This window comes from Tamandua tetradactyla, chromosome 9, assembly GCF_023851605.1.
Source record: "Tamandua tetradactyla isolate mTamTet1 chromosome 9, mTamTet1.pri, whole genome shotgun sequence".
In the NCBI taxonomy this organism is placed as follows: Eukaryota; Metazoa; Chordata; class Mammalia; order Pilosa; family Myrmecophagidae; genus Tamandua; species Tamandua tetradactyla.
Genome location: NC_135335.1, coordinates 48,703,533 through 48,725,242, shown reverse-complemented (window position 1 = coordinate 48,725,242; position 21,710 = coordinate 48,703,533). Strand labels below are relative to the sequence as shown.

Here is a 21,710-nt window from a genome sequence, read left to right as displayed (position 1 = left end):
GCTTTGAGGCTGTGTTGCTTGGGCCTCTGGACGTGGGGTGGGTGGGTGGGGTAGACTTGGGCCTCTGGACATGGGGCTGTGGGGGGGCTCAGGCTTCCAGATTAGGGGGGTGGACTCAGGCCTCTGGACATGGGCTGGGGGGCGCTCAGGCTTCCAGATGCAGAGTGGGTAGGTGGCTTGGGTCTCTGGACATGGGGCTTTGAGGGGGATGATCAGGCCTCTATCCCAGGATGTGCGCCGCCTGCCCTGTGCCCTGGTGGCTGCTGCTTCCTGGCTCTGAGCAGCCAGGGCAGTTGCCTGTGTGTGGGCTTCTGGGTGGAGTGGCCATTTGGTGGAGCCTACAGCGGAGGGCAGAGTGGACTGCATCTGTCCATAGCTCGGGCTTTGACACCATGTGGAGAGAACAAAGGGGGCTAGGTGCTTTCTTTCCAAAAGTCCTTTTTTTAATTTATAAAAGTATTAATGAAATTGAAAAGCCAGGACTTCTCTGTTATGCTATTACATGTCAGAATTATTAAGAGGGTCTTTTATATTTGTGAAGTAGGAACAGCTCAGTCTTCAGGTCTTCTCTAGAGATGGAATACTTTTAGGTAGCTGTAGAAATTCTGATTGTTTTCTCTGAGGTCCTTGTGCAGCGAGGATATCGAGGAAGCCATTTGTCCCTCGCCTGCAGGGTGCACGATGGGGGCAGGTCAGACAGCCCCGTCCCCCCTGGAATGGGGGAGGGTGCATGCAGTGGGCCGTGCTGCAGGGCGCATGGCGGGGGCGGGTCCGACAGCCCCGTGCCCCCTGGAATGGGGGAGAGGTATGTGCAGGGGCCGTGGGTGGGGCCTGAGAGCACACAAGGGTGAGCCCTGCTTCCTGCTTTCCCCCCAGCTCCCTGGTCAACACCAATGAGCACCTGCTGCAAGAGCTGGGCCAGGCACGGGCGCAGCACCAGGCGGAGGTGCAGCAGCTGCACTGGAGCTACAAGGAGCTCAAGAAGACCCTGGCCCTGTTCCCATCTGGCAGCCTCCACCCTGGGGCTCGCGCTGGGCTCCCCAGCTGCCCAGTGGAGCTCCACTCGGCCACGGGGCATGTCGCTGGGAGTGGGCCCTCCTGTTCCTGACTGCCTGACAAGTGCAGCACGTACTCGGGGCGGGGCTTGGCATCCTAGAGCGCCGCCAAATAAAGGGGGAATCATGTTTTGAGACAGACCATTAATTTTTCATCTAAAGTCCTGAGATGCAGTGAATGCATGTTTTTCTCCTGATGTAAAACAGAGCCCAGTGGGATGATTAAAGAAAGTAACTTTTTGGTGTAACCAGCACTTCTTATTTAAGGTACTGTAAGTTCTGTAAAGTGAATATAAGGATCTCTATAAATTATAACTGAGTTTCTCGAATGCTTTTGTAAAGTAAGCCACATGCCTTGCTAGGGAGCAGGTGCAAGTAAGTCCCAAGACTAAATCAAAGTAACACTTATTAATGAAGGAACATTTGAAAATTCTGTTTTGTGATATTAACATGTCACAGTAAAAATATCTATGCAACTTCTGCCTTTCTTTTTTGCTTGTAGTACATTTCTGGAAATTATGTCATAATAGGATATAAAACTACTAGATGCTTAGTTTGGGAACCTCCTATCTTGAGTTATAATATATTTAATACTTGCTCTCAGTGGTAGACAAGGTAATTTTTTTTTGACAATGTTAAAATGATTTAGGAAAAAATGAATAGGCTTTGGAAGGAAACGTGCCACACTAGCTATGCGTTAGGGCTCCAACGTTGGGGACTTTGGGGAGGGGATGGGGGCCCCCGTGGAAGGGGGTCCTGGGTGTGGCCAGCAGCCTCTGATTTTGTAGCCTGTCAGAGGAATGTGCCAGACAAGGGCATTTATTTGTGGGGTAGGGGTTGGGAGCGGTGTTCCATCACCAAATCATGGTCTCGTTCAAGGTAAGATTTTTATCTCTTTTAAGCTGTTAGGAAATGACTACACGCTGTTTGTATTTCTCTTGCTTGGGTTTTCAGCAAGTTTCTTGGATCTGTGAGTGTCTATTTTCATCATATTTTGAACCCAATTCTTCATGGTTTCCGCCACCATTTCTTCAAATGTCTTTTCTGCCTGTATCTCCTCCTCCCCTCCGTCCAGCTGCTTCTGGTGCCCAACCCGCAGAGTTCACTTGGCCTTTCTTCTGCATGCTCAATGGAGTCTTAATTTCAGAAACTACATCTTTTTAGGTCTAGGGTTCCATTCGTTTCTTGTTTATTAGGTTTTATTTCTTGTTAGCTTCCTGTGGCCTTTTAACTCCTTCACTGTATTCCCAGCAGCTCTCCTGGAACAGTCCACATGGTTTTCCCAAGAGGCTGTCTCAGCTCACACGCTCACTGGCCTGTGGGGTTTCTGGGGTCCCTGGGCTCAGTGCTTCTCTCCCAGGGTTTGTGGCTTCACCTCTGGGCAGCTGCAGGAGCTACATGTCCTTTTGTGGTGTGCTGGGCCCTGGGGCGCCTACTAGCAAAGGCCCACCCAGGTCTGTCCTGTTTCTCTGTTGGACACTGTGTCTTACTTCTTTGCAGGAATCACTTTTAGTCTGGATAGCATGTTATGTGTTATATATTGCAGTTTTAATGTAGCCCAACTCTGTCTCTGCACGCCCCCGTCGCCCATATCCCCCTAGTCTCTGTCTCTGCATGCCCCTGTCGCCCACTGTCTCCCCTACAGTCTCTGTCCTCCCTGCACATCCCTCTCGTCCACTGTTCTCCTACAGAGTCTCCATCCATTCTCGTGTGACCTCCTACCCCACTGTCCTCCCTGCAGAGCCTCTGTCCATCCCTATGTGTCCCCCTCACCCACAGCAATCCTCAGACCTTCTGCCATAGCCACCTGCCCTCCTGATTTAGAACCCCTCAATGCCCACTGCTTCTGGTTTCCAAGGATGCCTGTTCCCCATGTTTGGAGGCTGTCAGTGGGAGTCTTCTGTGCTGGGACTATTAGGTGCCCACCCTTCGCATACGCAGTCCCACTCCCAGGGCGGCTGCGGGCTCACCGTGTGAACTGGGTGCCTCCCCTGGAGCCCAGCCCTGGTTGGAGTGGCCACAGAGGTCCTGACTCCTGAACAGGTGGCTCCGACTTTGGCTTGTGCACCCTGTGGCCCCTCTCCACCCCATTCCTGCTAAAGGATGAGAGGATGCCACGTTTTAACACCTTTACTTTTCACTTTACCAGTTTGACACACGTTCACAAGAGCAAACACACGAGGGAGCAAAGCAGGCGCCGCTTCACTGAGGGAGCCTGCGCCTGGGGCGGGGGGGGGGGGTCGGGGCCGCAGCAGAGGCGCCCTTGGTGCACCTGTCCCGGAGCGCTTCCCAGGCAGCACAACAGCCAAGCAGGTCCTGCGGACAAACCGCCCCTCCCTGAGAAAGCGCAGCATGGGCGAGTAGCGCCCCCCCACCCCCACCCTGCACACCCGGGGCCCAGTGGTGGGGCAGTGGCCAGCCCTGTCCAGTGTTTCTGAAGACGTCCCACACGCAGGTGGGGGTCACAGTGCGGCTGAGCGGGAGGTGGGGACTGTGCCCAGTTGTCCTTGTCCCCCGTGGGGGAGGGGGAGGGTGTCCGGGCTCGGCTTCTCCACCTGTATCCCCCCAACTTCCTTCTTGCCTGGGCCGCCTCGTGGAACCCCACCGTGCTCCTTTCCTGATCTATTAGCATTTGCTGTAATTTTCATCTGCCCTAAAATTTAAAACTGAGGGTATTAAAAGGTGTAAAAATAATCCAGTATAAATATATATCTTTTCCTGTCACATTTTAAACTCACCCAACCTGACTTTGGATTTTGGTAAAGCTGATGCTGCCCAGCTGCCTATCCCATGGCCTCAGCAGCACTGAACAGGTGTTCTGTGACCCCGGAACTTGGAGACCCCTGCTGCCCTCCCTGGAGCTGCCTCATGCGCTGACCTCACCTGGCGGGCACCTGTGCTGGGCAGATCCCCCCACAGATGGACGTTGTTGTGTATTTAACCTTGGTTAGTCGAAGCTCGTGGGCACTGGAGACACACACGCCACAGGACAGGCCCTGCCTGTGAGACTGAGAAACGGGGCAGCCACGCGTGCTGTGGGCAGGGAGGGGTGGCTGAGCTGATGGCCTGTCCTTAAGGCCGCTGGAAGCTGACCCTGGTGGCCACCGAGGCTGCCACAATTCCGATTTTACCTCCCTTTCCTGGTGGCAGCTTGGCTCACAGGGAGAGGGGTGTCTTCCCAGCCGCGACTTGGCCCCTGAGGCCTCGGGCAGGAGCCTTGGGACTGGCGCGGGCAGGGGGTCTGCAGGGACCTGGTGTGGGCGCACTGGGCTGTGGGGCTGGGTGTCGGCCAGGGCATGGGGTGCATGACTGGCCCCTGGGCAGGGCTAGCCCAGACCCTTGGCTAAGGACAGGGAAGGGCTATAGGTTTTCATTTTTGAGGTTCCAAAAGAAGGTGCTTTGTTGTGGTCCCCAGAAGCCTGTGTTTAAATTCTCATTAGAAATGAACGTTTCTTATCCCAGCAGCTCACACCTGTTTGCCTGAGACGCGATGGCTTCTGCTCTGCAGGCCAGGGACAAGCTCATGAGAGGTCCTGGGGGCAGGGCTAGCCCAAAAGCTGAGCTGTCTGGCCAGTGCCCAGCACCCAGGATCCCTCACTGAGTGATGACGTCTTGTCCACTCAGACCCTGGGGTGTTAGGTCCCAGGGGCACATCGCTGGGCAGTGTCTGGAGGCCACTGTGGCCTCCATGGTCAGCATGTGGAGGCCGAGGGGTGACCCTGCCACAGGTTGCCTGAGCTGGGCCTCCCCACTGCCCCCTTCTCTCCACTCCTCCCGGCTAGGCCGTGGCATCTTCCCTGGTGGCTCCTGTGGACCCCGAGGGCCTCAGCCCACAAGCAGAGCACCAAGCTGCCCCCCTGCTCCCACTGAATTCCATGTCAGTCCCCATGGCGCCGCCTGACAGCAGGGGCCAGACAGCTGCCCCAGCCACACAGTGGGGTCAGGGAGGGGGACAGCATTTCCTGGAAGCCCTGGCCAGTGACCACTGACGGGACTGCCGCTGGCAGTTTGAAAACAAGGGCTTTCCCCTCCCCCGGGTGGTCGGCTCATGGTTGGGAAGGTGCCCAGCAGCCTGTGGCTCTCGGTGGGGTCTGGGGTCTGGGGTCTGGGAGGGGCGGGGGCTGGGGGGGACCTGGGCTGCCTTGGCCCTGGCAGGAAGAAGGGAGGCTGAGAAGAAGGGAGGCTGTGTCCTAAGGGGACTCAGAACCCGGGGCCTATTGTCTGTGTCGAGCCCCGCGAAGCCCCGGAGCTTTAGAACAGGCTCAGGGCCCTGGGGCGTGGCCTCCTGGGAGGGACCAGAGCCCAGCCCGCCCTCCACCCTGGCTCCTCAGACAGGTGTCCCTGGGGCTGCAAGAAGGATGGGACAGGGGCCAGGCCTGACAGCGGCTTCTCCGGGAGGAAACGGCAATCTGTCCTGAAAACCAGGACACACATCCCTGAGACTCCGTGGGCTCCCGGGGCCAACTCCAGGACCTCCTGGCCACCCGCTGTACCAGCTGCTTGGCTGCATCCATCCTCGGCCAGCCAGCCTCTCTTCCTTGACCTCAAAGCGCAGAAGGTGCTGTCCCTGGTGCGACCTGTGTGGGCCGTGGTGCTCCTGGGCAGAGGATGGACCCAGGGCCGGGGGGTGCAGCCCCCGCAGGGCCCGGGCCTCCCGCTGACCATGCCAGGGGCTCACCCGCGGGCTTCAGGTGGGTTTCTTGCCCTCCTGGGTGCAAGGGGAAGGCCATGTTCACACGAGGCTCGAGAGGGATCTAGAGAAGCCGCAGGGCTGGGAGGACAGGAGGGCAGGGGGAGGGAGTCTGGGCAGGGGTGCGCGGACGGCTCGGGCCCGCGCTGGGCAGAAAGGGCAGCCGGTGGGTTCTGGCCTCTGCTGCCCTGACCCCGGGCTGTGCTGCGGTGCGCTTCCTGAGGGGCCGGCCTTCATGCTGGGCTTTCCCACAGGCGTCCCCCGGGGGGATCCGGCACAGGCAGACCAGGCCTGGCCCCGCGCTGTCCAGACGCAGGTTAGTGAGTTAGCTTCGCGCGGCCCTCGGGATGCCCAGGCCACAGCCACCCCTGCTTCAGGGCTCAGGACGGGGCTTGTTAAAGGGTGAGCGAGTCGGATCCCAAACACGCACGCAGAGAAGGGGAGGGGGGTGCGGCAGGGAAAGGGCCACAGTGTCCTTTCTGCTGCTGCTGAGGACGCGCCGGAATGTAACAGAGGCGGAGGCGTTAGTGCGGGCAGCCCGGCCCCAGGGGTGCTACTTGCCCCCCTGCACCTTCTGGTCGTAGGTGCCAGCGTGCTTGTAGCCCGGCACGTAGCCTGACGCGTCCACCAGGTCCACGCGGCCGGCCTTGCCCTTGCCCCTGCCTGATGGGTCAAAGCGCTCCTTGTGGGAGCCCGTGAACCTGCTGGTGTCTGTGAGCCGCGACACGGTGGGTGAGGACACCGTCTTCTGCAGGGGACGCAGGGAGGGGGTGGGAGATGTGAGCGCCCCGGCTGCCCACCCGGACCCTGTGCCCTCCTCCGTGGGTAGCACCCCCCGTGAGCAGCCACTCCGCACTCACCGTCACCCCCGCGATGACCGGGGACTTGCCCTCCACCAGCCGCTGCACCTCGCGCACGGCCTCCTCCCTGCTCTTATCTCGGAACCGCTTCCTCGCCAGCTCTTCCAGAGCCTCCTTAAACTGCTCAAATGTGATGGTTCGGCAGGACTTGCCCCTGTGGGTGAGAGGGGCACTCAGGATGGTGGCCAGATGGTGGCCAGGGCCCCGCCAAGATCCTCGTCATGGGGCAGCACTGGGTGGGCTGGGGGACGGGGACTCCTCAAGCAGGGCTGAGCCAAGTACCAGGGGCCCAATAACTGGAAGGCCCCGACCCCTGGGACCTGATAACAAGGGGACCCCATCCCCCTGGGACCTGACAGTGATATGGGGATCCAGTCCCTGGGGACCTGAGAAGGGCCCGAGGGCCTTGCGGTGGCAGCTGAGGGGTTGCCTGGCCCCCCGAGGCCTGGCTCTGCTGCCCGCTGACCATAGTACCCCTGCCCAGCGGGAACGGGGAGAGGGGAGGTTTCTCCCACCCCTGCGAGCTCCTGGGGAGGGTTGGCAGAGGTCCTTTCCACTAGTGAGTCTGGGCCTAGGACAGGGGTCCTGGCAGCAGGGGTTTCCCAGAGACAGGTCAATGCCCCCAGGGGCACTGGGTGAGGCACATGATGGAGGTGGAGGGTGAGAAAATGAGAAGGGGGTGGACAGGGGCCCTAACTTCAGCTCCAGGCCCTCTGGGTGGGGATAAGGCATCCAGGAGGGGATTGGGGGGCAGCATGGACCCCCACGTGGACACAGCCTAGGGCTAAGGAACTGTCACCCCAATGCCACCTCAGTGCCACCTCTCGGGGCAGCACAAGGTACAGCGGCGGCCACCCTGGGAAATGTACCCCTGGCCCCAGGGCACCCTAGGTCTGGCAGGAAGGAGTGGGGCTAGGACCTGCCCTGGGCGCCCACTCCTGAGCCCCGGAATAATCTGGGGCCACACTGTCCCCCACAAGTAGGAGGTCGGCAGGCAGCTCCCGGGGTTGGGGTACGCAGGAGGGGACCGCCACCAGGCCCCTCACTGCCAACTTCAGGCTGCGGTGTCACATCTGAGGTGGACGCTGAGCCCACTGAGCGTCTGTCTGTCCATGTGCCCACAAGGGTGCACCTGCCAGGAGACCCCACTCCTGCCCAGAAACAGGGATCAGGACACAGGCTCCGGGGAGGGTCCATGGACAGAGATCACAGACCAAGGTGCGGCAGCGCCATGGCCTCCTGCCATGACCCCCTGTCCTGCACTGCTGCCTGGGGGAGTGGGGGGAGGGGGTCCTGGCCCGCGACACCGTCAGCCCTGGGAGCCTGAGACAGGGCAGCAGGGCCAGGGACGGGCAGACAGATGTACGGGGGGTGGGAAAAGGGGCTGGAGGCCGGCTTGCTACCCATGTCAGGAGCCCCACCCATGGCCAGCTGGAAGACCCCCTGTCCCGCACCCAGGTGTGGCTTCCGTCACAGGACCGAGGCCCAGCGCAGCCCCCACCACTGGCCGTGACCCGATCTGCATCCACAGCTGTTTACACCCAACAGGCGGTCGCTGTTGGCAACTGCAGCAAGTACAAACCGTCTCGGAAAAATCTAGAAGGAAGCACATCCTTTACGAATAATTGGACCTCAGACAAAAGTTCGATCTGGCTTTAGATAGAGCACATGTGTGACCTCCGGTCTCAGAGCCGGACTTCCCGGGGCACCCTGAGGGGACACAAGCATCTGGCCCAGCCCCTGGACATCAGGGGCCACATGTGACTGGACCTAGCCGACCCGGCGAGCAGAAGGGCCTGTGGTGGCCACGGAGGGCTGGGATGATGGCATGTCCAAACACAAAACAAAGCAAAAAAGGAACTGATCTGTTCCATTTACAAAAGCTAGTCAAAATGGGCCACAGAATCGTAAATCTAAAACTTCAGAAGGTCACCTAGAGAAAGTCTTTGTGACTTTAGTTCAGGCAGATTTCTTAGAAGCCATACCAAAGCACAGTGCACAAGAGAAAAAACTATAAATGAACTGGATTTCATCAAAATTTGAAAAGCTATTCTGTTCAAAAGGCTCTTACGAGAACAAAGAGACACAGGCAGACTGGGAGGAATTATTCGGAAAGCATGCCAGCGATAAGGGAGCTGCACCTAAAACAAACGGCTCTCGAAACTCAAGGACGCGGAGCCTCACAATTGTTAAAACCTGGCAAAATGTCTGCACTGACACCTCGGCAGGTGGACCCAGGTGGACCAGTGTTGTGGGTCCCAGGGGCGCAAAGCTCTCAGGACGGCCAGGTCTGGTTACTCTTAACTGCCACCGACACCGAGGTGCCACCCAGAGGTCTGCCCAGGTGAGCGGGTGCTGTGCCAGGCCTGTCCATGCCGGGGGCCCCAGACCACGTTCCTCAGGCCTGGGGGGAGGGGCAGAGGTGACGCACCCAGGACTTGCACCATGGAGGTGGGGGCTGCTTGTGGGTCAGGGGATCCACGTGCGGGGGAGGGGCCACTCAGATCCAGGGACCAGGACCAGTTTTGGCTGGCACATTCTGGAACCTTCTATGGCGGGCTGGTGAGCAGCACCACAGCAAGGAGCCTGCAATGTGCTGGGCGAGGGCCCTTGGGGGTGGGCTGTGCTAAGGGGGCCAGGCAAGGCCGCGGCCTGCCCATGGGGATGGAGGGGCAGAGGCTGGAGCTGCCCCCTGGCTGGCAGGGCCTCTCCGTCCTGTTTGTCCTGCACTCAAAGGCACCCTGTCCTGGTCGACATGCGACACCCACCCTGGGGGCCACTCCTGCTGGCCTGGCCAGCCCCTGCTCTGGCTCCGTGGTGGCACCAGGCACCACCAGCCTGAGTCACTCGCGGGGAGCCGCATGCAGACGCGGGGGGTGCGGCTCGGAGGGCCCCCAGGCTTTGTGGCCTACCCGCCCTGGGTGTTCACGGAGCCCGGGGAGGGGTCCCCTGGTGGCACCCATGACAATGCCAGCCTGTTCCCCAGAATGGCTGCGCATCTGCTGCTGCCCCAACACAGGGCGGCCTGTTCTCTGCAGCCGGAGCTGGGGAGTCCTCGGCACGAGGCACTGTCACCCTGTGTCCTCGAGCTGGATGCAGGCGGGTCACCCGGCCCCTCTGAGTGGCAGGGCCAGGCCATCCTTGCATCCCCCAGTCTCGGGTCCACAGTGCTGCAGAACTTGCCGCCCCGGGTTGGGGGAGGCGACCAGGCTGCCCAGCAGGAGCCGTGCCCAGCCAGGGTGCTCTGTCCAGTGTGTGTGTGTGTGTGTGTGGGGGGGGGGTGCAAACAGAGCCACACACTGAGCTTTCAGGTCTCGGGGGTACCCTTAATCTCACAGACACACCAACCTGCCCCTGGGCTGAGAGCTGGGGGGCTCGACAAGGGCACTTGCTTGTTGGAAGTGCTAGGCTCTGGGAGGTGGGTCCCCCCTGGCTCCCACAGATGCAGCCCGGGGAGCCCCATCTTCCTGCCTTTGCAGGTGGCAGGCTGGGGGTGCAGAGCAGGAGCCCAGGGGCCTGGAGCAGCCCCCCAAAGGCCTGAGACCAGCAGATACAGACTTGTCGCTGTACACAGAGGCGGGCCTCCTCCCCACATGCCCCGCGGCCCCATGGGGTCTCATGGAGACCTGTCAGCGGGCTCTGCAAGGCAGCTACGGAGTGGCCGTGGTCCAGTGATGGGCCAGGCTGTGAGGTCAGGTCCCCTGTGCGGGTGTGTGCAGATGAGTGGGGGGCTGGGGGCCAGGCCCATCCATTCCTGCAGGGAGCAGACCTTCTGGGCCCCTGCCTGGTGCACCCAGGCCTGGCCCGCTCCCAGTCACACTCAGGAACCTAGTGGCACGAGGACCTCTCCTCCCCCAGCCTCCCCCACATTCTCCCTTCAGCCTCTCCCTACCACAAGCCTCCAGCCGAGGGGCAAGACTCCCCCCGCTCCTGCAGCCCCAGCAGCCCCACAGGCATCTCCACCCACCAGGAGGGGTCCAGCGGCCAGGCCTGGTCCGTACGGCCGGACTGGAAGTCTGAGGCCCAGTCTGGGCCACTGTGTGCCCTGCTCCTTGGGTGGCCTGCATGCCCCTGGCTGGGGCATGCCCCTCCCCGACTGCCTCCATCCTTGTGGCCTCTTCTCTATGGACACTTGTCACTGGACTCAGCATCCACCTGGGTGGCCTCATCTCAAGGACTTAGTCAACCACGAAGACCCCAACCAGCTAGGGCGTTAGGATGGGCCACAGCTTCTGGGGTCACCAGAACCCCATTCCAGGAGATGAGGCTCAGGAAGGCCACACCCCCCTCCACCCAGTAAAGGCCCTTGGTCCCATTACCCCCTGCAGCTCACCAGGTTCCCCAGGCAGAGGGTCTGAAAATGCCCCAGAGAAGAAGCAGACAGCCCAAGGGGACAGGACAGCATGCAGAGGCCAGTGGCAGCCCAAGGGGACAAGCCTGCAGCCGGCTAAGGGGCACAGCCCCTCCCAGCAGCACCGCAGGTAAAGGTCTCGCCAGCTGGGGCTGCAGGTCCCCTTCCCCGAGAGCAGAGGGGCTCCCGCTGAGCCAGGTTTCAGAGTGTTTGTGGAGACGGTGAGAGTGCACAGGGGCCCACAATGGCCTGCGCGCACCTGAAGCCACCTTCAGGCATAGGGCAGCGGGCACCTGGCTACCTGGCTGGGCCAGGTCCATCTTCTGCCCGTTGATCCTACACTCAAAGGCACCCTGTCTCGCTGGCCTGGCCGGCCCCTGGTTTGGCTCCTGCTGGGCAGCCTGAGGCCCAGCTGCCTCCCCCAACCCGGGACGGCAAGTTCTGCAGTGCTGCAGACCCGAGACTGGGGGTGCAGGGAGGCCCACCTCTCCGAGCAGAGTGCTGAGGGATGAGGGGCCCAGGAGGCTCCCGCAGGGCAGGATGCTCCGCAGCAGGGACAGCGCGGGGGCTCCTGAGACCCTCAAATGTGGGCCCAACCCACTGAGGCTCGACGGTGACAGGGAAGGCCCCAGCCTGCGACCATGTAGGTGACACCCCAGCTGCCCAGCCATCACCCCAGTGGCTCCTATGTGCCCCACCAGGCAGAGTCCCAGGCGCAGGTGCCCAGTGCCCCACATGGACGCTGGGAACCCCTCAGGCTAGTGTTCCCGCCAGGCTCCTCTGAAGGGCGGATGGACCTGTCCAAGGACAGGTTTGGGAGGGTGCCAGCAGCACAGTGGCTGTCAGCACCCACGGGGCCCAGACAGAGAGCCTGAGTACCGGGGGCTGCAGCTACAGAGGGCGGTGGGGGCTGGGCTGCGCACGGGCAAGCACGCTGTGGACAAGTGGGACTCGCAGGACTTGGCGGCACAGGGCTGCTGGTGGGGGCTGCTGGGCTCGTGCACTGTGTCCTGCCCGGCAGGGGTCAGGCTCTGCAGGCAGCTAGAACTGAGGGGCGTGGGGGCAGGCGGGGCCCAGGGTGCAGGGCTGGGGTGGGGGCCCTGTCCCCTGCCCGTTCACCTGCGAGGCGGACCTGGGGGTCTCAGATGGATGCTGTGCCTGCCCCAGAAGGAGCTGAGATCAGGCCGGGGAGGCTGCCAGGGGATGTGCAGTCACTGCAGGGTCAGAGGACAGCTTGGGGACAGCCGGGCCCCAAGAGGTCAACCACCAAGCCCTGTGCAGAGGCCCCGGGCATGACGGGGCAGTGGGCCACCGTGCAGCCCCCATGGCTCTCGGGACTTATGGGATGCACAGTGGCTGCCCATGAGGTCGTGGCCCATCCCGTGAAGCTGTTTAAACGTAACCCACGGCAACTGCACACAAACAGCCGCTGCCACGGCAACGAGCCCCAAACAGGGGCTGGCGGCGCCCGGCCCTCCTGCCGCCATGGCGACCGCCTGGAAACAAACCCGGTTGCTCTCTAGCCCCCAGCACTGCTTCCTGCCACCTCCCACCCCGCAGGGCGGGGTCCCCTCCCCGGCCGCAGGACACTCCCTGCTGTGCCACTGCCCCCGTGCTCCAGCCCACCCCAGAGGCAGCTCCCACTCACCGCCACCGAGGCCAAGGACACCCGAGGTCACAGCCACCTGAGGTCATAGCTACTTGGGATCACAGCCACCCGGGGTCACCCAGGGTCACAGCCACCTGGGTCACGGCTGCCCAGGCCCTCTCCCTTCCCTGGGACAAAGTGTGTGCATCTGGACGCCTCGCTCCTGCATCCAGATGTGTGGCCCCTGTAGTGGGACCTCCTGGGTGGGCGCTGCTGAGACCCCGGGGAGCACCTCTAATATTCCCGCCACCCAGGCTGGGCCTCAGGCTCCCTTGTCCCTGGGGGCCCCACCTTGTTCTAGACACACTGGGGGGCCAGGAACAGGCTGGGTGATCCCACGTCAGTCCTGGACAGGAGGGGCCCCCGGTGGGTGGGGCCAGTGGCCAGGTGAGAAGGCACCTGCAGGGCCTCGCTGCCCTGTGACACAGACCTGATGTCCCGGCCCTGCTCCAGCAGCCCTCTATGGCACTCACAGGACACTGCCCTCCCACTGGCCCAAGCCCAACCCCCACTTGCCCCACGCACAGGCCGGCTAATGTCTGCACTCGCGGTCACCAGAGGCACAGCCCCCCTTGGCTCCCCAGAGACCCCACCTCGCCTGGAGAAGAGTGGCACCCATTGCTGATGCATGGCAGATGCGCAGGGGCTCTGGGGAGGGGGACACGGGGCAGGGGCCTTGCAGCCAGGACCCCCAGGTGTGGCTGGGGCTGGAGCACAGATGACATGGGTCAGGGGGACAAGAAAATGACCATAAGGAGGTGACCCTGGTGGGGGGAGGTGACTCTGCCTTGTGCTCCCATTACTCTCTGGGGTCACTTTAGCCCTTCATGGTGTCCTGCAGGTGCCCAGCCCGTAGCCCAGGCACATGGCTGCCCTTCCACCTCGGGGCCATCTCAGGGAAGTCACCCCTCCAGGGTGTGGCAAGGGGCACGTGCTGGCACCGTGGCTGGGAAACACAGACACCTTCCTACCAGCCCCTGTGGACCCTGCTCTGCGCCGCCTGCATGGCAGGGCCTCACGGACGAGGCTGAGGGCCCCAAGGTCTGGGGAAGCGGGGGTCAGTGCCACACTGAGCCTGCCTGTCCAGCTGGGACATGGGACCTGACTGCACCCCTTCAACAGGTGGGCTTGCGCTGTGTAAGGTGGGAGGCGCCGGGGAGGGGCCCAGGGGAGAGATGTGTGCATGCATGTCCCACACATGCACTCGGACCACCCACTCGCACACACATGTATGCAGATCACACACGCATGTGGGCCATACACATGCACACAGATCACACACACGGATCACATGTGAGTACACACATGCATGTGGGCCACACAATCGCGCACATGCATGTGGACCACACGTGTGCACACATTGCACACACATGCATGTGGATCACATGCAGGCCACACACTTGCACACACATGCGCGCACAGGCCAGGCGGCCTTCGCGGAGGGTGGGGGCTTGAGTCCTTGCCATGCTGTGCGCCCCCTGCCCGTGTGGTGGCAGGTCTGCCACCCGCTGGGCACCTACTTGATCTTGCTGAAGACGATGTCCACGTCGGTGACGGTTACGTTCTTGCCGTCGATCACGCGGCAGTCCCTGCACAGCTTCGACCAGTTCTTCCCATGCATCTCTCTTCCACTGGCCCTCGTGTCCCCGTGCACGGCGAACCTCCGGAAGGCCTCCTCCAGAGCGCTGAGCTCCGTGCCCACCGCGCCCTCCTGGGCGCCTTCTGACTCCAGTGACAGCCTCTTGGCTGCTCTGTCCTTTGTGGGGTCCCCGGGAGACTTGGGGGGCGTCTTGTCGGCAGCTTTGGCCGGCTTGGGCTTGCTGTCAGCCATCCTGCTGGGGGGAGAGGAGGGGTCACTGCCGCTCGAAGCAGGTCCCCGCCGGCCCATGACAGGGCAAGATGCCAGGCAGGTCCCCGTGGTAACTGGGGGAGTGAGGGGCCAAGATGGACAGACCTCACCCCACAGGCAACCCCTCAAGGCCTCAGGGACCTCAGCAGGATCGCCATATTCTCCTGGGAGGGGCCCCCATGACACTAGCACCCACAAACCCCACCTGCTGCTGCAGGGCTGTGTGCTGAAGCCCCCTCCCAAGCCCAGCCAAGTGGTGAGACCCTTGGGGCCACACTCCCTGTTGCCCCCCACCTTGGGTCACACAGTTCTGCAGTTTTGGGGAACCTGGGGATGCCCCCATCCTCGGAGAGTCCTGGGGTGCTGAGTCGCCGCGGGAGGCCACCTGGCTGGGGGTGGTGGGCTCAGCACAAAGGGGAAGCCTGCCGGGGACCCATGCGCTTGCACGTGGCAAGGACCAGGGGTGGGGGCCTGGGGGGCGGAACGCCCCTGGCTCTGGCTCATCGGGCTTCCTCCAGGTGCTGCTTTGTAGTTAGGAAAAGGTCAGCCACGTGTTAAAGGGCAACCCGTGGCCAGTTTCAGCAACATCCACCCTAGGCGGGGGTCCGCGCCTGCTGGGTGGGGCTTGGGGACACCACTCCTCCTGGGCTTGGACCCCCATGCTCAGGGTCCAGGTCAGAGCCCCCCACGTCCCGCAGAGCCCGCAGACAGGGTGCAGCGTGGCAACCCCCACACCGTGTCTGGATGGCAGACCGCGGAGACCTGAGAAGCGTCAGCAGGAGGGAAACCCTCCCTCATAAAGTGCGCCTGCTGCTGGGACAGGCGGGGATGTGGGGACCCCTGGCCGCGGCTGGTGCTTGTTCGGACACGGGGTGACTGCAAAGGCGACGGGGCTTCGGCCGGGCCACAGGCAGGAGGCCACCATGCGCGCGAGGTGTGGGTGCAGCCGGAGCCCCGAGGGGGCCAAGTGGAGACCCCGGATCGAGCAGACGTCCGGTTTCCAGGACGCGGGCAGGACAACCCCGCTGACCCACGGCTCTGGGACGAGACACACTGGGCCCTGCCTGGGAAGAGCGCGCCAGAGCGGGTAAACCAGTAGGACCCACAACAGCATTCCGGGCGGGGGCTTCTGCACCATCCCCTGCTTTCACACCGCTGCCATGGGGTCCAGACCCCGACAGAAAGGAAAATAAAACCCTCTTCCCCAGAACATGGCTGATCACTGTGTACGGCTTTTTAAATTTTTTATTATGATATACATACAAAAAGCAATAAATTTTAAAGTACATTGTGATAACTGGTTATAGAACAGATTTCAGAGTTTGGCATGGGTTACAATTCCACAATTTTACGTTTTTACTTCTAGCTGCTCTAAGATACTAGAGACTAAAACAGATATCAATTTAATGATTCAGCACTCTTATTCAGTTGTTAAATCCTCTCTTTTCTGTGTAACTCCACTATCACTTTTGATCTTTCCATCCCTCTCTTTGGGAGAATTTGGGCTATGGCCATTCTAACTTTTTCATATTGGAAGGGGTTGTCAGTAATATAGGGTAGGGAGATGGAACTATCTGATGTTCTGAAGAGGGTGGGCCCTCTAGGTTTCAGGACTTCTCTGGACAAGAGACCCATCTGGAGCTTATAGGTTTCTGGAAAGTTTACCCTAGTGCACAAAAAATTTGTAGAATCTTATATATTGCCCCAGGGGTCCTTTAGGATTGGCTGGAATGGTCCTGGTTGGGGGTTGGCAGGTTATGATAGGTAGCAAGGTCTTACTGAAGCTTGCTTAAGTGTGACCTCCAGAGTAGCCTCTCGACTCTATTTAGACTCTCTTAGCCACTGATACCTTATTTGTTACACTTCTTTTTCCCATTTTGGTCAGGATGGAATTGTTGATCCCACGGTGCAAGCGGACTTATCCCTGGGAGTCTATCTTCCATGCCACCAGGGAGACTTTCACCCCTGGATGTCATGTCCAACTTTCAGAGTCGGACTTAAAGAGAATGAGACCACACAGGATGTTAATTTTTAACTCTATCATAATCAGAAGGAAAATAGATAAAGATATATTCATATAGAAACGAGAAGGCAGTCAGTATGGTACAACACAAGAAAGCAAATAAATATAAAAATGGAATTTAGCAGAAATGAGGGACAAAAAAGATAAAAGTATTACAAAGTCTAAATAGCAAACTTGCAGAAGAAAGACCTGTGTTATCAGCAGTGACATTACATTGAATATAAATGGATTAAAGGCACCAGTCAAAAGGCACAGATCAGCAGAATGGATTAAAAAGTTTGACCCAGGGTGGGCCATGGTGGTTCAGCAGGTAAGAATGCTTGCCTGCCAAGCCCGAGGACCCGGGTTCGATGTCCGTGCCTGCCCATATAACAAAAAAAAGTTTGACCCAACTATATGCTGTTGTAGGTTAACAGTGCAAGGACAGAAAAATACATACCCTGCAGGTAGTAGCCAAAGGAGAGCTGAGGTGGCTAAACTAATATCATATAAGACAGACTTCAAGTAAAAAAACAGTTAAGAAGGACAAAGATGGTCATTACATACCGATAAAAGGGAAAATTCAACAGGAAGATGTAACAATTATAAATATATGTACACCTAACAGCAGAGCCCCAAAATATATGAAGCAAATACTGACAGATTTGAAGGGAGAAATTGATGGTTCTATGTTAAAGTAGGAGACTTTAACAATGGATAGGATATTGCTCAAAGATAAGGGTGTACAGGGCAGGACCGAATGAACTAGACCCAACAATATATAGAACACTGCACCCAATAGAAATATGATACACATTCTTGTCCACTGCACATGCATCATTCCTGAGGAGAGACCATATGTTGGGTCACAAAACAAGCCTCAATATATTCAAAAGTATTGAGATCATACCATGCATATTCTCTGACCACAATGGAATGAAACTAGAAATCAATAACAGAGGGGGAAAGAGGAAATTCACACATATGTGAAAATTAAACAACATACTCTTAAACAACCAATGGGTTAAAGCAGAAATCAGAAGCAAAATTAGGAAATACCTCGAGGCAAGAGAAAATGAAAATGCAACATTCCAAAACATGAAAGGGAGTGAAGGCTGTGCTGTGAGGGAAACTTATAGCGCTTAAATGCTTACATTAAAAAAGAAGAGAGTCTTCAAATCAGAGACCTAACCTCAAAATTGGAAGAACTAGATAAAGAGTAAACTACACCCAAAGCAAGCAGAAAGAAGGAAACAGCAAAGACTGAAGTGGAGATATATAGAAAAAAATACAATAGAATTAACAAAACCAAAAGTTGGTTCTTTGAAAAGATCAACAAAATCAACAAGCTTGAGCTAGACTGATGAAAAAGAGAGAGGACACAAATAATGAAAATTATAAATGAAAAGGGGATATTACTACCAACTCAGCTGAAATAAAAAGGACTAAGTGGATAGTATGAACTACTGTCTGCCAATAAAACAGATAACCTATTTTATCTATAACATAGATAAGAATTTCTTAGAAACATGCAAACTACATTGATGCAAGAAGCTATAGTAGATGATCACACATACACTCACAAACTAACCACTAGTAAAGAAGCTGAATCAGTAAAAAAAAAAAAAAAAAAAAAAAAAAAAAGCCAGGGCCAGATGGCTTCGCAGGGGAATTCTACGAAATATTCCAAGAAGACTTAACTCCAGTTTTGCTCAAACTCTTCCAAAAAACTGAAGAGAAGGGAACACACCCTAACTCATTCTGAGGCCAACGTCATCCTCATACCAAAGCCAGATAAAGTTAAAGAAAAGAAAACTAACAACCAATATCTTTTATGAATATAGATGCAAAAATCCTCAACAAAATACTAGCAAACTGAATCCAAGAACATATTAAAAGAATTATAGACCATGATCAAGTGAGATTTATCCCTGGAATGCAAGGTTGGTTCAACACAAGAAAATCAATTAATGTAATTCACCACATCAACAGAATGAAGGAAAAGCAAACACATGATCATCTCCATTGATGCAGAAAATGCATTTGACAAAATATAGAACCTTTTCTTGATAAAAAGTACTTAGAGGGGGTGCAAAGGTAGTTCAGTGGTAGAATTCTCCCTTGCCATGAGGGAGACCTGGGTTCAATTTACTTCCTAAAATAAATAAATCAAATCAACAAATGGTGCTGCAATAATGGGATACACACATGGAAAAAGAATGAAACATGACTCCCACTGTACAGCATATAAAATAAAGTACTCAGAACACCAGGAATAGAAGAAAATTTCCTGAGCATGATAAGGGGCATATATGAAAGGCCTATAGCTAACATCGTACTTAATGGTGAAAGAGTCAAAGCTTTCCGTAAGATTGGAAATAAGACAAGGAAGTCCACTGTCACCACTGTTATTCAACATTGTATTAAAAATTCTTCCCAGAGCAATTAGGTGAAAAGAAAGAAAGAAAGAGAGAGGGAGGGAGGGAGGGAGGGAGGGAGGGAGGGAGGGAGGGAGGGAGGGAGGGAGGGAGGGAGGAAGGAAGGAAGGAAGGAAGGAAGGAAGGAAGGAAGGAAGGAAGGAAGGAAGGAAGGAAGGAAGGATCATCCACATTGGAAAGGAAGAGGTAAAACTCTCCTTATTTGCAGATAATATGATCTTATATACAGAAAATCCTGAAAAATCTACAACAAAGCTCCTAGAGCTAATGAATGAATTCCTTGGTGGCAGAGTACAAGATCAACATCCTACACATGCAATGAATAATTTAAAGAACAAATGAAGGAAAACAATCCATTCACCATCATACTAAAAGAATCAAATATCTAGGAATAAATCTAACCAAGGATGTGAAGGACTTGTACATAGAAAACTGCAAAATGCTGCTACTAGAAACTAAAGAAGACCTAAATAAATAGAAAAATATTCAGTATTCATGGACTGTATGACTAAACATCATTAAGATACAAATACTACTCTTCTAGTTTGCTAGCTGCCAGAACGCAATATACTAGGAATGGAGCAGCATTTAAAAATGGGAATTTAATCAGTTGCAAGTTAACAGTTTTTAGACCACGGAAATGTCCCAATTAAAGCAAGTCAATAGAAATGTCCAATCTAAGGCATCCAAGGAAAGATACCTTGATTCAAGAAGGCCGATGAAGTTCAGGGTTCCTCTCTCAAGTGAGGAGGCACATGGTGAACACGGTCAGGGTTTCTCTCATCTGGAAAGGCACATGGTGAACATGGCATCATCTGCTAGCTTTCTGTCCTGGCTTCCTGTTTCATGAAGCACCCCAGGAGATGTTTTGCTTCTTCATCTCCAAAGGTCACTGGCTGGTAGACTCTGCTTCCTGTGGCTATGTCATTCTGCTCTCTCAGAATATCTTGCTTTGTCCAAATGTTTCCTCTTTTATAGGATTCCAGTAAAATAATCAAGACCCACCTGGAATGGGTGGAGACAGGTTTCCACCTAATCCAGCTTATCAACCACTCTTGATTGAATCACATCTCCAGGGGGATGATCTAATTAAAGTTTCAAACATACAATACTGAATAATGATTAGAAGAAATAGCTGCCTTTACAAAATGGGATTAGGATTAAAACATGGCTTTTCTAGGGTGCATACATCCTTTCAAACCAGCACAACTACCCAAAACAATTTATAGATTCAATGTAACCCCAAACAAAATCCCAATAACCTTCTTTGTAGGTTCAAAATCATAAAATTTATATGGAAGGGTAAGGTGCCCTGAATAACTAAAGCCATTTTAGAAAAGAAGAATAAGTTGGAGGACTCACATTTCCTGATTTTAAAACTTATTATAAAGCCACAGTAATCAAAACAGCATGGTACTGGCATAACAACAGACACAAACCAATGGAATAGAACTGAGAGCTCAGAAATCAACCCTTATGTTTATGGCTAACTGATTACTGACAAAGTGGCAAAGCCCACACAATGGGAAAGAATAATCTCTTCAACAAATGGTGCTGGAAAAATGGATCTCCATTTGCAGAAAAAAAAAAAAAAAAGGAGGATAGCTACTTTGCACCATATACAAAAATCAACACAAAATGGATCAAAGACCTAAATATAAGAATTAGAACTATCAAATACCTAGAAGAAAACATTGGTCAGCACCTTCAGGTCTTTGCCCCTTCAGATTCTTGTGTTTCTTAGTAGTTTCTTAGATTTTACACCCAAAGCACCCAAAGCACAAGCAACAAAAGAAAAAAATAGATAAATGAGACCTCATCAAAGTAAAAAAAACTTTGTTCCTCAAAGAACTTTATCGTGAAAGTAAAAAGACAACCTACAAAATGGGAGAGAATATTTGGAAACTATATATTCTATAAAGAATTAATATCCAGTATATATAAAGAAATCTTTCCATTTAACAACAAAAAATACAAACACCCCAATTAAAAAATGGGAAAAGACTTGAAGAGATAAGTCTCCAAAGAAGATCTACAAATAGCCAATAACCACCTGAAAAGTTGTTCAACATCATGAGCCATCAGGGAAATGAAATCAAAACCACAATGAGATAATATTTCACACCCACCAATGGAATATGATTCAGCTATGAAAAGGAATGAGGACTTGTCACAGGTACAACACTGATGAACCTTGAAGGCATCATGTTGTGTGAAATAAGCCAGATGCAAAAGGACAAATATTGTGTGATGCCACTGATATGAAACTATTAGAATTAGCAAGCTCACAGAGTCAGAATCTAGATTACAGGTTACCAGGGAATGGGGTGGGGGCAGGGATTGGAAAGTTAAGGCATAATATTTGCAGGGTTCCTCTTGGGAACAATGAAGGATGGTGGTGATGGCAGCATGACATTGTGAATACAATTAACAACACTGAAATACATATCTGAATACAGTTGAAAGGGAAAGGTTAGATTGCATATGTGGTAACAGAGTAAAATTTTTTTTAAAAATCCATGAAACTACACTACACAAACAGGACTTTAATAGCAAAAATATAAAGATGTATTATCAATTGTAATAAATGTTCCATACCAATGAAAGCTGATGGCAGTGGGGTAGGGTATAGGAATCCTGTACTTTATGCATCATTGTCCTGTAAACTCACAACTTCTCTAATAAAGCTATAGAAATCAGTAAGTATACAGAAGATTTAAACAATTTGAATTGAAAATGCTAAGGAGCATAATACTGATATTGGACAAAATAGACTTTAAATGCAAAGACATCATAAAAGACAAAGAAGGATACTAT

At 55.1% G+C, this 21,710-nt stretch overlaps 2 protein-coding genes across 12 annotated transcripts in view; one reads left to right on the top strand and one right to left on the bottom strand.

Moving 5' to 3' along the window:
• The window catches only part of CEP72 (centrosomal protein 72), an 85,355-nt gene extending 83,753 nt beyond the window's left edge, over window positions 1-1,602 (top strand). For 3 of the 8 annotated variants that reach the window (XM_077116764.1, XM_077116765.1, XM_077116766.1), the window contains 2 exons: window positions 624-691; window positions 877-1,600. In XM_077116764.1, coding sequence (XP_076972879.1) covers window positions 624-691; window positions 877-1,190 — 382 coding nt within the window. In that variant the 3' untranslated portion in view covers window positions 1,191-1,600. Of the gene's footprint in view, window positions 1-623; window positions 692-876 lie in introns of all 8 variants that reach the window. The other 5 variants (XM_077116767.1, XM_077116763.1, XM_077116760.1 and 2 more) reach the window with 5 other exon arrangements.
• The window catches only part of TPPP (tubulin polymerization promoting protein), a 31,411-nt gene continuing 9,766 nt past the window's right edge, over window positions 66-21,710 (bottom strand). The window contains exons 2-6 of one of the 4 annotated variants that reach the window (XR_013157861.1): window positions 14,125-14,436; window positions 6,606-6,759; window positions 6,317-6,493; window positions 3,939-6,047; window positions 66-3,371 (exon numbers count right to left, since the gene is read on the bottom strand). Coding sequence is in view for 2 of the 4 variants with exons in the window: in XM_077116769.1 (XP_076972884.1) it covers window positions 5,979-6,047; window positions 6,317-6,493; window positions 6,606-6,759; window positions 14,125-14,435 (711 nt within the window). In the remaining 2 variants the exon portion in view is untranslated. The other 3 variants (XR_013157860.1, XM_077116769.1, XM_077116770.1) reach the window with 3 other exon arrangements.